Here is a 17,789-nt window from a genome sequence, read left to right as displayed (position 1 = left end):
TAAATGTCTATTATTGGAACTTGTCATTTTTAAAGAATCTCTATTTTATTTCTATTTGTAGGATTTTCAACAAAGAAAAGAAAAGAACATTTTTGCAAAAAGTTATGATGATGGATTTACTTTCTTCTTCCATGCTGAGATTTGTGGAAAACATGTTTAAATAAACCAATTTTAGCTGGGGCATAATCTTGCCCCAAAAAGGGCCTTGTGCTCCATGTTCTTTCTGAGAGACATGTTAAGCCTCAGGAGGGAAAGGCTAGACAACATTAGAAATCTATTGCTTCTGTCATAATGTGCAGTGTTTGCTTTGGATCAAGTCAGCAGCGATGAAAGGGCAATGTTCACCAGTTAACGCAAAGAGGGCTGAGGCTGAGGGTGCAGTGTGCTGAGGAGGGCCAATGAGCCTTCAGGGGACAGCGTCAACATTGCATACCACAATGTCTCTGTGGAAACTTCTTCAAGCTGTTCTTAATGGTGTGCAGAGGATCACTATCCAGTTTTATTTGATGTGATCTCTGTCACGACCTCACAAGCTGCAGACACATATCAGCAAAGGATGCTTTAAATGTAAGAAAAACAACAACAACAACAACAAACATTAAAAGTCCATATTTACTGGAGAAATTTTTAAAGAGAAGTTTCTACTTTGTTGTAAAAACAAGTATGATTACAGTGAGACCATACGACTTCTAAATACTGTAATACCTCTCTGACAGCAATTTGAATTCTGAAATAAATGTTTGGATGATAAATTTGGTGATGGGGATATCTTGTAATTTACCCTCATCTGTAATATTTAGCTGACATCTGACATATGAAAATTCTAGCTTGGCTCAGTGACTCTGGCAGTGACTCAAATAGCGAGAGTTCTTTGTATTTTTGCCTCTGTAGCGTAATCAGAAACATAATACATGACCAAGGTTTCCAGTTCTGTAAGCTAAGTTGGACCAAAAAACTACATGTAAGATTAAAGATATTTATTGTATAAAGAATGATCTTCAGTAGTCCTGTAGATGCCAAGGGACAAAGCAACAGCGTAGGAATTAATCTGAAGAGAAGAAGAGCAGGTTCAATGGTGTCCAATGTGAGACGATAGACTGGAAATGTTGAGCCTTTATTTATTTAGTGAAAGTTACCAGTGCTGGGGCAAGAAGCTGGAGGTCCTGAGTGGTTGGTAAAGGGCACAAAAGGGTAGAATGAGGTAACGCTTGATTTAAAGTTTTCCTGCTGGGAAGTGAACCTTCGCCCCTCTCTCAACCATTTTGCTGCCCTGTGTTTGTTGTGATTCTTGGATGTTTCAGTTTTAGTTTTCATAAACGCATGTGTTTTGATCACTATGAGATCTTTATTATTGCTCAAAGGTCTTTCCGTATTCAATTAATGTACCTATGTTCAACATTGCTGGTTTGTAAGTTGTAGCCATATTAGTTAATTCTTTGTATAGTTTCTTATTTTATTCTTGTGTCTTTTTGTGTATATGGATTTATTTCTCTTAGATAATTGCTAGTCTTTTCCACATGGTTTGTCTTTTCTTTGTGTTTCGCTAAGCTTTTTCTGTGCTGTTATTTGTCTTCACTCAGCCTGCCGGTTTGTTCTGCTCCACAGCTGTTGCTGATCCCATGATTACCTCACCTGCATTCAGTGACGTTTTCCACACAATATATAAGATCACTGGTTTTTGATTTTTGTTTTCATTGTTCTTTGCTGATTCATCTGTTCAACCCTGCTTTGTTTGTCCTGTAACTGTGCCTTCAATCATCCCTGTGTTCTTGTTTTTTTTTTTTTTTTACACTTTTTTAGTTTAGTTTCACTACAGTTTAAGTTTTGAGGTTTTGGGATCTTGGTCAATTTTTTTTTATAAATTACCTTTTGCATCATTATTATTTTTTTGTTCCATCTCTGCCTCTCTTTTGCTTGTGTCTGACTCCTCTTTTGTGACAGTATGTAACTCCATTCATTTTCCTATTGACTCACTTGTTGCTGTTGAAGGGGGTTAGTTGTGTGTGTTTAGACTGAAATGCAGTGTTGCTTTTCATCTACAAAGAGTTTTGCATGTAGGTCAAAAGCTTTTGTTCTGACAAAATACATTGCGATTTTTTTGTTTGTAAATTGACAATGTGAAAAAGGGTGAGGGATATTTATGTTTACATAAAGCGCTGTAGATATTTTTTTCTTCTGGTGTGGTAGTTTGAGGAATTTAGGAACATCTTCGAAGGAGTATTGAGGAGTTCCTCAGGAAAGTAGTTCATGTCCATAAAGAGACGTATGGTTTGAGGAGGTGCAAAGAAAGTGTCACAAAGTGAGAGCTGGATTACCTATGAGCAATTCTATGGACAATCAGGTGCTGAATGAGCATCCTGCTGTTTCTTTCAAACAAAAAGGTGGAAGAGGTGACTGAAATAAGTTGGCAGCCTTCAGTGAGACCAGTAACTACTCATGGGAGTGGAGGGGGGGAACAAAACAAAAACAATCACTGGCCACAGTAACTGATAATTTATCCCATGTCATTTCACCTATGTGGTTTTGGAAACTTTGCACCAGATTTCATATGACTATGCATGAGCTCATTTCCCAGGGAGAAGTTTCACAATTGCCTTATGCTGACAGTTTATTTCCTCATTCAGCAAAAAATGTCTAGTAACAGAAATTCACTTGGTTGCATGTCGTACTTTGTAGGAATCAACTGGTCTAAACACACATAAGTTTAAAACAGGGTGTGATAGACTTTAGAGAAAATGCACAGTTCAATAATATAAAAAAGGAATACAGTTGAATTATTAAAATGTTTATCTCCATGTATTAATTTGCTCAACTACAACAAAATATAAACCTAACTTGAGTCGTTTATGTAAAGGGGTAGAAAACAATTTGTTTAGGGCTGTAATATTGGGAGGAAGATGGAATATATGAACCAGAAATGGGAATACAATTTAGACTATCCAAGGGACAAGCTGACCTGGAGTCACCATGACACAGTGAGTTTGAGGCTAAAAGATGAATGAATATATAAGCAATTAAATGAAGTATTAGAATCAAACCAAATAAAAGCATGTATGTTTTTTTTTGTGAGTAAAAGCAGACAGAAATTAGGCAGAATCGTTCTGGAAATGAGTTAATGTCAAAAGCAAATTTATAAAAATGCGCGGGGACAGGCAAAGCAACCGGAATAAAACAAGAACAACGTGACCTGCACAAAGAGTCAGGACAGCCTGAAAGAGAAGTACTGAATAAAGGAGTGTAAATACAAGATCATTACTGGGAGACTTTTCTGGTGAGTCTGATTAACTGCTGCATGGAAGCTTGGAGAGGACATGAGCCAGGACACTGAGGGGAAAATACTACAAGGAAGCACACATATGAATAAAATGATCACACAAGAGAATGCATGTAAAGCAGGAATGCACATCAAAACAAATCACTGGAATACAAAACTCAAAACTAGAAGCGTAAGTTATAGAAGTCAATTTTCAACGGATCATGAAAATAAATCAATTACCTTGCGGGATAAAGCCCAAAACATGCTGTCTCTGCTGCAAATGAGAGCCAGCTACTAAAGCAGTAATGCACTTAAAATGTACAGCATGGGGAGACTTCCAGTTTCATTTCCAAAATGTCTTCATTTCTTTTATGACATAAATAAATGAAGACACATAAATTTCAAAGTTCAAAACACAGCAGGGCAAAAGTGCTGTTGCTTCGGGAGGAAAGGTAATGTAAAACTGCAGGCCAACTTCGCACAAACATAAAACCTTAAACAGTCGGGACCCATTTCACAGCGTGCATGCTTTGAACAATCAATCCGCACTCAGTCCATTCAACTCCAGTTCACCCTGCGATCAAGAAGAAAATTCCCGCTGCTCTTAGCCGGCAGAGAGCAGGCACGCTCTGCTGTGAGGAGACATGCTGGATGGGGGTTTTATTAAATGAAGTAAAATAAACAGAGGGAGTAGTTGCTACATATTTTTGCCAAAGCTGGAACCCACAAGAATTTTAAAGGAAAAGAATCCTCACAGCATGGTGCTTTTTTAATCCGACCTCAAACCCATTCTGAGCACATAGACTAAACAAAGTACCACTCAGTAACCCAACGTACTCGCATGTATGCAGCCTCACGGCAAATTCATCCTACAACTGCATAAGTGAATTAAAAATAAAAGCGCCCCAACAAGAAATGCTGACGTGAACGATGAAGAAAATTCAGTCAAAACAGCTGTATAAGTGGGAAATAAAACGTCTTCCGAGATCAAACGCTCTCAAGAGGTTTAGTAAAGGAGAGTGTGAACACTTAAACAAGCATACTGATTGCAGATGTGTGTCAGATTAAGTCTTCGCATACACAATATGACACGCACACAGAAAAATGACTAGTTCATGACCAATTCAGACTATTTCTGTTCGAGTTGCTGTTCACATCTGTGAGACAGATGAGCGTAATGCATGGCATGTCTCACTGAAGAGTGATGCACAGTGAAATGTTTGATTTAGAGGGATGGAGAAAAAAAAAATCAGCACTCTATGTTGAGCTTTCATGGTTGGACAGAGTGGCGCTATCACAAAACTCTTCTAACTGTAGAGCAAGGGACTTGGAAGCACTGCCTGTTGTAATCTTACTGTCTGTGCTCTTTTGAAACTCCAGGTACCCAGAGTTCCCCAGATCATGCATAATGTCTCTTGCTTCTACTGAAGTGAGCAGTGCAGTGTGTTCCCATTAGATTTTAAAGCTAGAGAGAAAAGAGGGAATAAAAAAGATAACCTGAAATATAAAAGGAAATTGAACCGAAAGAAAAAAACAGATGAAGTAGAAATAGAAATCGAATACTCCATTGCGCTTGGTAATGAAACGATGTTTTCCACACACATTTTGTGGGAAGTATTTTTAATTTTAAATGTGATTATGTGGAATAGGAATCTGAAGATTCACAGAAAAAAAAAAAAACCTGTAGATGATTGTGAATATTTCCTCTAAACTTACTGTTACCATATAGGAAGCAAATAAATACTTATACTGTAAGAAATGCTTTGTGACAAATAAAATTAAAACAGTAAATGCTCAAAGGGTTTGCTACTAAGAAATACAACTTTTTGCATTTTAAAATCTAAGTTTTATGAAAAAGTATTAGACTGTGAAGATTTTATGTGTTTTTTTTCCTAATGATACCACCACATTAGTGAAAGTGAAACCCTGTTCTGTTTCACTAGCCACACTTTCAGGCCGGCAGAATAAGGTGATTTCTTAAAGACATGACTACATGAAGCAAGTTTTAAGAGCTCAAAACGAACAACGTCATGCCTCGATCTGATCTACAATGGATGAGAAACGCCAGAAATGGCATGAACCAGTGAACCACAGTCAGAGCAAATTTCCACATATGGAGAAAATGTGGTGAACCATCCCAACGGTGGTCAGCCTACAAAAACTAACACAGAGAGCACGCCAGTGACTCAACCAGGAGGTCACAAAAGGACCCAAAGCAACATCTAATGTACTATTTGTGATACTTGCCTTAACTTGAGCTGCAAAAGCAAAGGAAAACAATCTTTTATCCACCTTTAACTGGCTAAAAAGATCAAATGGATGTTTTGGAAAGTAGGCCAAGCATTTTCCTCAATAATATAAATCAAGACATTACAAAATTTTTGATTTCAGTAGTTTCCTGCAAGGGGGGACACAGCCAGGGGACACAGCCATTTGTTTTGGTGGCTCACTTTTACACAAACGAAGAGGTTAATTTGGATAGCTTTTTACATTTCATAATTCAAATAATTTGAAAACAGTCTTTCTTTTTTATTTAGCCAGATTGTCTTGGTCTGATGTTAAAATTTGTTTATTGTGAAACATGCAACTGTGGAAAAAAGCAAAAAAACAGGAAATCTTTCACATCTGTACACTTTCACGGTACTGAGCGTTAGACAATGAAAACCTCAGTACATAAAACCTATTGTTAAACCTCATCAAGTCTAGAGGGAGAAAGATTTCCTGTCTCCATTTATTTGTCCTTAGCGAGATTATGTAAACATGATACAAATGAAGGCCGCTGCATTAAAACCTTCGAAACCCACTGAAGCCCACTGTTGGCACTGGCAGGGTGAGCTACGTCAAGGAAAGCAGAAATTGCTGTTGAAAATAGTTTTGCGTAAAGCCTTGACTTTGTAAGAGACATGATTATGATGTAATCCCTTTGCAGAAAACAAGCCAAACTGTACAAAAAGACCTAAATTGCTCAGTTTAGGTCTGAGATTTGCTCAGTTTCATACCTACCATTCCTGTAGCCTCAGGGCACCATTTAGGTGGGCGATAATTGTGAGTATTTTCCTTGAGATAATTGCTTTATGTTGCAATTTCCCAAAGTGGAGAAATGACAGACATGCATATCAAAACAACAACAGCTCACAAGGAGGCAATGTTCTTCCAAGTGACTTGTAGGTGCAGTCAGTGCCTTTAATCCTCTTGTATCCATGACAATAACAACAGCCTACACAAACTTACACAAATAGATCCTCCTCTGTTAGGAGTATGCAAACTGCCCTTCAGACAGAAGCACTGACTGGAGGGAAGCGCCTAAGTTTCAGCCTTTAATTGTTTGTTCTTTTGGTTAAACTTAAGAGGCTTTACTCTGAAATAATGTCATCTCATGAATCTGAAAGTACTTCAGTTGACATTAAGCTTTCATCAATACATAGACAAGCATCAAGATGAGTTAATTTTAATTGAAAGGCCATACAGCTAGTTTCACAGTTTTACACACACACACACACACACACACACACACACACACACAAATCATAAGACCACTAAAACTAAAAAAAAACAAAACAAAACAAAAAAACCCAGAAATGTTATGTTATGTTGTACATAGTACACAGGAAAGACTCCTGACCATCACTGCCACCTTCCACAGGGTAAGAGTGAAAGCATAATTTCTAAAAAAAAAATAAATAAATAAAAAAAACTGTCTTTTTACAGAGTGCTGTATATGAGAAATATGTTGAAATGTTGAGTGGCAGAAAAAGCTCTGTTAGAAAAAGTTGAGTAATTTGTGGAGGACATGTTTGGCATTGAATTATAGGAAGCAAATGATTGGTTGGTTGTAAAAAGACGTCTTCTTCATGCGGTAAGACAAAAGCCTTCAGCTTTGGTAGCAAAATTAGCTTAGCTAAATCATCAGATTTTACAGTTAAAGTCACCAGTCAAACGTTTTGAACAAACTTGTAGCATTTATTTTATAGTAGGTTAACATGAAGGTGGGCTGTAAGAGAGGAGAGAAGACATGTGGGAAAGGTCAATATCGATGACTGAGTCCTCCATACATGGGTCGCATGCTGTGACCCCAGCCTGCCACCATGACACCCATTTTGGAAAAGAAAATCATGATCCCTTTCAGGTTTAAGCTATTTTTGATCATTTATTTATTGTATTTTTCTCTTGCCTTGTCAGTTTAGTTTATCTCTTGTTTCAGTTCAGTTTAATTTGTGTTTTGATTTTGCTCATTTAGATTTATGTTTCTTTCTATTACAGTTTCATTGCTTTCAGAGTTCTTTTCCTCTCACATTTTCCTGGACTGGTTTATTTTCTCCCCTCACTCCTCCATTCTTCACCAGAGCCCAGCTACTAATCACTGCCTTATTCTTCTCCACTATTCTTCCCACCTCCATCTGGTTACCTGTAATTAGTTCTCCTGGTCGTTTCCACTCTTCCCTCTGTTTATATTTGCTCTGTTTGCTTTTGTTCTCCACTAGTTTCTTCCATTCCTGTCATCTCCTTGGCCCTCTGTTGTTCCCTGCAGCGCCTTGCTGCTCCTGTTTTGTAAGTCTGCTCTTTTGTTTGAATTAAACTTTCATCATATTAACCCATAACTCTGGTGTTATTCACTCACAACCCAGTCTGCATGTCGGTCCTACCACAAAATCTCATCATAGGACACGAATGCCTGATTCATAAAAAGATGGCTCTAAATGTGCAAAAAATAAATCAAAGAACTAAATTTCCAGGTAGGAAAGAAGCTTTCCCAACTGAGAATCGACACCGTATTCAGGCTGGAACGCTGGTGAAGAGTCACTGTGCTGTCATTTCTTGGTATACAGACTTTTCACGTTTGAAAAAATAAATTACAGACAGGTCAAAAGAATTAATTGGTGTAATGCTCAAATTACATAAAACACACACACTTTAACTGTTATTTCAATAAATTACATTGGTTAACACTAGAAAAATGCACAATACACCTCAAAATACTATTAAAATAATCACATATATACTTTGCAAAAATTATTTTTCTATTGGTCTTATGTAATATAATTTTATCAAACATTTAATCATCACAATTAAATCCATAAATATTTTGAACCAAATTACTGAAATGAGCAATTTTCAATAAAGTTCCAACATCTTGAGGTTAAAAGCAGTATTACACTCTAACGATTGGGGTGTTTTGAATAACAGCAGCAGACTCTCTGACCATTGTGAGAAAGATCATTCATGCCCGTTCTCTCAGTTTAAGCTGATGCAAGATTGACATCTAGTGGTTTGAAGTAAAAAACACACAACTGCGGAACATTTCGCATGCAATTCTGACTTCGTTTTTATGTTAAATTGATTATTTGACAATGGGTTCTATTCAGAGAAGCTGACAAAAAGGAATTAATACAGCATTACGTAATTTTATACTTCTGTATTAGTCGAAGTGGGAACAAATGAGATGAGAAGTAGAGAAAATTTCTGTTCCTGGAAATGAGAATTAGTTACTTTCTGTTTATAACTGCTCAGTGTGACAGATACTTTTAATTTGCATAAACTGGGTGGTTGCTGAGGAAGATTAGGTCATGCAAATTTAATATACAATGATTCCCAACAAGTCAAGAGCTTTTGTTCCATCTGTAAAGTCTGTTGTTATGTACGGCTACTGTTCTGTCCTTCAATGGCCTGGTTAAAACCTGAATACATTTCAGTGTGAGATCTGGATAGAATTCAGGCCAGCTACAATCTAGATGACAGAAATTTTCCATCCTCAGATATAATGTCAGTGGTTTCGGGAGCAGATGGGTCTGGACCAGAGCAGTGCTAGCACAACAGATGACAGACGGTGGTCTCTGGAACCAGCCTCTCACATGTAACAGTCCAACTTACTGGTCTGATCTGATCTCTCCTGTGAGAAACAGCCCTGTGCTTTACAGGAAAGACAGAAATGCCATCAACACATTAAGTTTAAATAATAACCATAAACAATGATCACAATGAATGACATAAATGTTCTCAAGTAAAACTGTATTGCGTGAGCTTTGCTTGGATTGTTCAAATTGAAATGCTGTAAAATTTGGAGTCCATAGTCACATGGAATTGAAACTAAATTCACTTCGGATTCAATTCAAATTGAGTCCAATTAAAACATACTTCATTAATCCCAAATGGAAATTAAATCATGTTATAAGTCATATTTTCAATTTTCTTCAAAGAATAGTTGTACATTGTGCTATTATTATATAACAATCTGATGAAAATGATACTCAGGGTTGCCTGTTATGCTTTTATATGTAATCCTTTGAAATGTCCAGGGATCCCTAAAGGTTATCTATAACCTTTACAATGTCATCTTTGGAGGATGCCTAAATGCTACCTTCAACGTTCACAGGACTATATTAGAGCATGTTCAGAAAACATTTTCTAAAAGGTCCCTAAAGAACTACCAGTTTAATAGGTTAAAGAGAACCTTTAGGTATATATATTTCTCATAGTTCACATAAATTGTGTTGTCTATGTTAAAAGCAAATTTATGAGAAAATGCAATGTAGAAGCTGTTCTCTCCAAGCTCCCTGAAGGTTCATAGCAACTTTTATGTATTTTAAAAGTTCAATTTTAAAGATAACATTGAAAGCGGAAGCCAATAGCACAGTAAAGTGAAAACAAGTTCTCAAATTTCGATTATCAATTAATAATCTCAGAGTTAACGTAAATAATTTGGAATAATTTGGAATAATTGAACGTATATTGCACTTTTACACGCTGTGGTCAGTGTTGTGCCGAAAAAAACCCACCCTTCCATAAAAAGAACCCTTCGTTTCAGGAAGAAAATCTGAAAGCACTTAATGAATTGGGTACATTGAAAATTTATAAATTAATTCATAAGAGCCATAATTGACTTGATAATTTCGTTAATTTATGTTGCCTATGTAAGCTGGGTTCTTTTCAAAGCGAGCTAAACTACCTGGGTACATTTTTCAGCAGAACACCGGCGCAAGTCTCCAACCAGCTCACACGCTGGAGGGACGAACCACCGGAAACAACCTACCCTCACTCCACTGCGAACGTTGGCACTCTGTGATGGACTGCTCCAACAGACCAATCAGAGGCCGACTTTCTTATTCCTCTGAGCCAATCGTGTGGCCAGAATTCCCACACATAATTTACGGCGCCATCACGATAGGTTGACGTTACTAAGGGGTCCATAGAAATTTGACAGCTTCACAGGTGAGACAACCGTCCAGAGGCTGTTTCACTTTACGTTTCTATTTTCTTTTACCCCCCGGAACTCCACTCACTGTGAGCCTGGGGTTGTCACAATCAAAAAGCAGCCTTTCGAAGTCTTATCACTCCGGCAGCATGAGCAAAAAGAAAAAGGACTGGAAGACTGAAAAAGGTAAGGGTTGTTTTGGAGGTGGGTAATGTGGCTATCATTTCAGCGGCAGACAGCATGAATTATAACCGGGACACTGACAGATCCTCTGCCTTTAATAACTTATTTTCTAGACTATTCTGTCAATGCCAGACGGAGGCTGCACAGATGTTACTGTTGCGCCTCTGCTTGTCTGCTTTATAATGCATGCTTGACATTCGCAGCAGCACCTTTCACTGCTTCTGATCTCTTTATTAGCTTGCGTTATGGGCGCTCAGATATATTTTCGACACGTTTCTGGACTTTAATGAAAGCCACTAACTAGTATTTCCTGTTTTCCACTTGTGTCGTGCTCCAGCATTAGCTCAGTGAGGTGCAAGCAGCCAATTCTGGGTGTATAAATGCCCTTGTAACCACAAACTGCTTTCCACCTCTCAATTACAAACACTAGTGTTGCAATGAAACACTTCAGTTGCTTTAATCTGCAGTAGCAATAGAAAAAAAAACCAATAACAATATTTCGTGTATTTAAATGCAACGAAAAGTGTTTTATGGGGTGCTTGTTTGAGTGCAAAAACTCTTGGACCTGTTGAGTATCAAAAAGAAAATCAAACCTGGTCGATATTTATTTATTGACCTATTCACATTGGAGCTTTTTTATTGCATATCTCTTCCTGAGGTTCAACATAGCTGCAGTTCACTAGTTTGCATTATGCTACTTCTGTCCTTGTCACCATGTGAGCATTGCTTTGGAATTATTAAACACATCATAGAATGCATCCATAACTAAAGTAAGAAGAAAACTTCATGATGATCTCCGTTTTTCACCTCCTGCTACTATTAAAGCTGCAAGTGTTTTTTGGTATGTGGCTACCACCTTTGCACATGTAGAGACTTTTACCATTTTTCTTTGGAAACAGCCTAAGTCCAGTCATATTTAGTATTTTTCAAGTCTTACCTGGAAAAATACCGGGCAGGTGTAACATATGAATGCACGTTTAAGTGGTTCACCATCATGTCTTTGTAAGTTTGGGTTTATGTCATCCTTTATATTTCCAAATGACAGATTGAGCAGAGCTCTGTGAGAGGTCCAAAACTTGGACCTTGCTTTAAGCTTTTCCACACAACCTACAACAGAATATTTATTGCAATATTTATTTACGTCACTGAACTAATACATTTTTGTAAATATTACCATGAAACTTTCAGCAAATATTAATGAGTATTTAAAATATTGAACATTTTCAGATGGAATAACGTCAATTATTCTTAGGCAAAAACATATTTTCACATTTGAACTAAAAATGCTGCTGAGTAAATATTTTATTGATTTAAATAATTTTATGGATGCCATGTTTGGGACAGAAATGCAAGTGCTTACATCCAAATCAGTTGATTGTATCATCTGAAGAATGTTCAACAGCCTGCTAAATTTAAGTGGAGGAAAAGACGCATCTATTTCGTAAGTGCATTAATTCGTACCAAAATGTTGGGTTAACTGAATGTTAAACTTTAAATGAATTAGCTTGTGCATTCTGTTTGTACTCTAAGACAGAATGCCCACAAACTTGAGTCTCACTGATGTGATTCCTGACTCATATTCAATATGGCTGCTGTGCATTTATAAAACTTGTGAAAGTTGTGGGAATAAATAATTTAGTTGCTCTTCTGTCACACATAGAACTTTACCATTCCTGTTTGCTTGCATGTTTCTTTTGGGTTTTAAGGCATGGAATAGAGAAACTTTATTCATGCTTTTGTTGTTAATGGTAAACAACCAGGTCACAGGTCACAAAACCCTGTGACCACTGGTTTTCTGACTTGGGACCAGAACATCTTTTGGACTCCAAGAAATATAGTAAATCAGATCTAATGCCACCGTCAGTCTCAGTTCCATTAATATATTTCACTGTACTGTGTTGTTCAGAGATGTCTGGGAAATGATGGGGGCCGACTCCTGCATTCACAACTATGGCACAGCAAATCTTAGCAGGTCTATATGCTGTATAAAATAGATTTAGAGACAGTTACCTGTCAGGGTAGCTAAGCTTTGGAATTTGTCAGTGATGAATTGTTCAACCTTGTGACTGAGTGTTTTATTATAGTCCAAAAAGCTTTGCTGTGTTCAGCTGCCTTTTTATTCATCCATGTAGAATAAAAGCAGCTGTGGAAATAAGAAAAGTAGGCGATGGGGAAAGATAGTACATTAGGATTAAAACAGATTCCCTGCACTGCAGTAATACTTTAAATGTATGACTGGCTGACTGTGAGGTCTCGCCAAAGGGATATACTGAAAAAGGTTATTTTTCTCCATATTTAGGGTCTTCCTCAGTATTTCTTCCAATAAAAGGTTTCATTTCACAGTGACATTATTCCCTTATTACTATGACCAATGAGTAGATGTAAATTGTTGATATTGACCATCCTCAGCTCTTTTACAGTGCTTTACTAATGTATTTACAACCTCTTGTACTCTTTCAAATGACCCTACTAGAATTTTATATGATGGTGTAATTCAAATTTGTGCCTAAATTGTAAGGATTTCTTTATACAATTACAAATTTGGAATTGTGGCAGGAATTTATTTTCAGCCGCCTTTCTAACAACCAAAGACAAAGAAACAAAAAAGTTACAAATTGTCTTTACCTGATTATTAACTGGAGTTCACCTGTGTGACATAGAGGTGTTTGTTAGAGAACTTAGGTGAACAAACATGTAAACCAGTGCATATGAGGAAGTTGTGGAGAGATTTAAAGCTGGGTTGCAACATCGGAGCTCTACAAATTTCACAGAGCACCATTCAGTTCATCATTTAGGAAACAAAAAAGCCATGGTACAACTGCAAACCTACAAAGACAAAGCCGCCCACCTAAACTGAAAGGCTCGGCAAACAGAGCATTAATCAGCAACCGAACAGGGCTTATGGTAAACTCTTCAGAAGTTACAGATGGTAGAATGTCTTGGCAGGACATCTATAAGTTGTCTGCTCCATAAATCTAGTGTCTTATGGAAGACTGAGATTAAGAAAGCCAGAAGAAGTCCTGCTTACTGTCTGGCACAGGAGATATAGCAAAGGTGGGGCAAAAGATGCTTTGGTTAGATGAGACCAAAATTTTGATCTTTTCTACAATAGACGAAGAAACGTTACTCATCACACGGATACTTCGCTATGGTAAAACACGGTAGTGACAGAATCATGTGATGGGGGTGCTTTTCTTCAAAAGGGGCAAGGAAAGTAGTCAGAGTTCCTAGGAAGATGGATGGACCTAAACACAGGGCAATCTTAAAAAAAACATCTTGTTAGAGGTTTCAAAGCACTTTAGCCATCTTCCAGCTAAACTATAGCCTTAAATATACAAATAGAGGCTTGAGTGAATAGCTTAGATCAGTGGTTCTCAACCGGTGAACCACTGACCAAAATAAAGGAAACATTTCTAACTTAGTCAGTTATTCATGCATTATTCATCAGACTAAAATGATAATCGGAGCAATCACCAACAACAGTCATCTTAATAGTCTTTACTTGCATATTTCATAAAATAAACATCTCCCAACCCTTAGAAGTATTTTCACTTAAACTATAATCAGCAATAGACTAAAGGTAAAAAAAAAAAAAAAAAAAGTCACTTTCTTCAGTTACTGTTTTTATTGCACACATTTTTTGCTCCTGATGAGAGCCTCGGAGTCTGGAGATCTAGCACACAATCCAACGATGAGGTTAAACTCAATATCCAGTCTGTTTCTGTTGTTTTTCTTCAGCTGAACCAGAGCTGAAAAGCTGCTCTCATAGAGACAGGTGCTGAACGGCTGGAGCTCGAGTGGCAAGGGAAGGTTGCTGCTGTATTACAGTACAGCAGCAGAACTGAGGAAAGCTTACCTTAGCAAATTTTGTATTGCAATTACATGATAGCCTGCCCAGCTGACTTTTAGTTATGATTTCCATGCTTATTTCACAGGTGTTGCACATATAATCACTCCTTTGTTTCTCAGGAAACTAGTCTTACAAAGTTGGAACCTTTCGCTGTGATTGATTAGCATAGATTAATACATTTACGTCTTCTTCTGTGGTGTGAAACCAATGAATGCCAACTCTCATTACAAGGAATCATGACCACCTTCTGTAGGATTTATCAGCAATCCACTATTGTTTATTTCCTCATCATTTTCTGTCCATGCAATGGCTCACAACTAATTGAAAATGGATTTATGACCCATCTTTGGGTCAGGACTCGCCACTTGAGAATTGCTGGTGCAGATCCAAGAATATTAATGTTAGTTATAGCCCAGTTAACGTCAGACGTAAATCCAGTTAAGACTTTCAGTCTAATCTCACAAAGTTTAAGAGGCATATCTCAAAATGACTCGCTATTTTTTTTTCTTCCCCCTAACAAAATGTATCACAGTTTGTGATTGTAAAGTGGCAAAGTATTCAAGAATAGAGGTGAACAAGAGGATTATCTCATCAGGATGGAAAAAGGGCGTATAAACGGGGCAATCAAAAGTTTTGTAATGTCAGTTATTTATAATCGAGGTTATTTTCAAATCTAAAAGATTATGTAGAAAAAAAATATTGGGAGTGGATTGGTCTATGGTAGAGGTGGAATACCAAATCATATTTTTGGAAGAAGAGGAGTTTGTCGCAGAACTTTTTGTTTGTTTTTTGTTCACAGAACGACTCCTTCAACTAGATCGAGAGGACAGGCGCAAGGAGTATCGTAAAGGTTTCACACAACTGGATGACATTCCAACTTGGAGAGAGGAAAACAGATGTGAGACTTTTTATTCATTATTTAAAGTGCTGAATGCCAAGTTGGTGGAAAGTGGTAGTTTTTTTTTTTTTTTTTACACAAGCCTTCCTTCTCATTTTGCATCATCAGAACTTTCCCACCACTTTTGTTGTAAGCTTAAGATTTGTGCATCAAGAGTAGTAAAACTCCAGATATATTTGCATGCAGTTTAATGAATATTCCTTTAAAGGTAGCAACCCATCATGTATTGCATCAAAGCAGAGTTTTGCAACTGCGATTTTAAAAACACTGATACTGAAATGATTGCAGTTTAAAATACTGCATACAGCTACTTGTGAGAGTTCATGCCACCGTGAGCTCTTCAAATAACAGGACAACTTCAATAAGAATCTGGTGGTCGACAGGAAAATTAGAAATGGGTCACTGGGTGATTTTAACATGATATCGATCCAAAATGCATGGGCAAATTTACTCTGAATTGGTTCGTAAGGTGGAAAACCTGTGGGAGCTGAGTGGGAAAGAAGACATGAAGGCAAGAGAGAGAGCCAAGGATGATTTAGAAAGGAAAAGCCAAAAATCCCTCTTCCTGAAAGCTCCAACCTCGATAAATGTCATCAGGCTTTCATGCTGTCCTTTTGGCAAAAGGGCTTGGTAGAAAAATATTGACAGCCAGTAATTGTGCAACCAGTGATTTTAGTTACAAATAATTCTGTCTTCAAATAGAATTTTATTTTGCCAACTTAACCTTCCTTAAATTACATGTTTGGCTTTTACTGTGTGGGTTACGCTAGTGCTATAAAAGATTAATTTATTTAAGACTTTTTACATGTCTTTACCAACACCTTTTTCTGCATTATCCAAAAAGAGTAAGTGCTTATGTCACATCAAGTTTTTAAGACTGCATTCAGTGTTGGAAGGAAACAAAAATTATTTTACTAAAGCTCATCAACATGCTTTATATCTTATTTGTGAATGGAGGTAAAGTTATTAATTCTTTGAAATTTCTTTTTCTGTCGTGTCAGCTTATTTCATGATTAAACATTTTTGAGCTTTACATTTGTTTTGGAGTTTTGCTACTCTAGGAAATGTTGCTGTTTGATATGAAACCAATTGTTTATGATCTACACACTAAAGTGTTCTTTAATGCCTTTTTGAGCACATCTGCAAGCTCTTTTCAAATATCCAGCTGATATCTAACTCCATTACATGCTTGGTGGCCTGTTTCTGTTTGTTACTTCAGCCAGGAACAAAGAAGATGATGAGAAGGAGCTCCCAGGTGGAGGAGGCCTCGGTGATAAAGTATCTCTCTACAAGGGTGATATTACTGTCCTGGAGGTGGATGCCATAGTCAATGCTGGTAGGAGCTCTGCTCTCTATGCTTTTTAAGCTGCTGGTTTTTTGTCTGGAGTTCAGCTTTAAGTTGTGTTTTGCTGCCCTCTGCTGGTGAACATAAAGAATAACTAATCCTGGAGGCGTCACAGAAGTGGTGTGTGATTATGATTAAGGCAAGTTAAGGAAGTGTGCTTGGTCTTGCTTGCCATAATTGAAATTGTATGGCGGTTTCCTTCTTTTCTTGTCTTCTGTTAGGTCACACGTTATTTCTGTTTGATTCTGAAAGATTTTTCTGGTACAGCTTTCTGTAATGCTATTAGTCCTCTGCCTCCTCCACCTGTTGTTCGAACCCGATCTTTGCTACAGATATTCCCCTCCCCGCTCTCCCTATTCCTTTTTCTCCCCCTTTCCCGTGCAATGCAAATAAAAGCCACTTAAATTTAAGAAAAAAACAAAACAAAACAAAAAAACATTGAATTTGATGAGGTTAATCAAATCTTTTGGATTATTTAATGAGGACTGAAGAACACTGCTCATACATCAACATAATATTACAGACAAACTTGGAACATTTAAAAATACCGGAGACATTTAAATGTCATGGAAGTTGTTTTGTATGATCGGCATTTTGACCTTTTAACACAAAGCGTTGAAGAGCTCAAGCAGCGTGGTGTTTTGTTTGAGTATTGTGATAACATGAAAACCAAATGTCTGCTGTACGATTACCGTAACTATGGGTAACAAGCCTAAAATATTCACCTTGGTGAACCATTTGTCTCTTGATTCTACTTGATGTTACTATGTCGCAGATACTTGGTGGTTCCATGATCCTACTCTTTTCTTTGACGAGTGAACTTTTCTGATTTTTAAACCTCTCTTAACATCCTCCTTGCCGTGCATGGTGGCAAGACAGACGAGATTTCTCACTGAATCTTATTCATCCTAATTGTAGTTGTGGTAAACTTTTTATCCTGTCTCTAATTGTAGACAGGAAGTGGCAACAAGAAAAACAGCTATTCGTCTATAAACTCCTCATGACTCAATATGATAAACACACATTTGGCCAGGTTGAATGGCATGTTGCTAAAAGAAATGATATAGA

At 37.3% G+C, this 17,789-nt stretch overlaps 1 protein-coding gene across 1 annotated transcript; it reads left to right on the top strand.

Annotated features, from left to right (window-relative positions):
• Window positions 1-10,405: 10,405 nt before the first annotated feature.
• Window positions 10,406-17,455, top strand: LOC106936188 (O-acetyl-ADP-ribose deacetylase MACROD2-like). Its single transcript, XM_015017033.1, has 3 exons — window positions 10,406-10,631; window positions 15,278-15,376; window positions 16,596-17,455. The coding sequence occupies exons 1-3, from the start codon at window positions 10,595-10,597 to the stop codon at window positions 16,739-16,741; spliced, it is 282 nt and encodes a 93-aa protein (XP_014872519.1). The 5' UTR covers window positions 10,406-10,594; the 3' UTR covers window positions 16,742-17,455.
• The last annotated feature ends 334 nt before the right edge of the window (window positions 17,456-17,789 follow it).

Source organism: Poecilia latipinna, unplaced genomic scaffold (genome assembly GCF_001443285.1).
Source record: "Poecilia latipinna isolate Pla-1442-1.1 unplaced genomic scaffold, P_latipinna-1.0 Scaffold2093, whole genome shotgun sequence".
Lineage (NCBI taxonomy): Eukaryota > Metazoa > Chordata > Actinopteri > Cyprinodontiformes > Poeciliidae > Poecilia > Poecilia latipinna.
The sequence above is the reverse complement of the archived record's forward strand: the minus strand, read 5'-3'. Positions and strand labels throughout refer to the sequence as shown.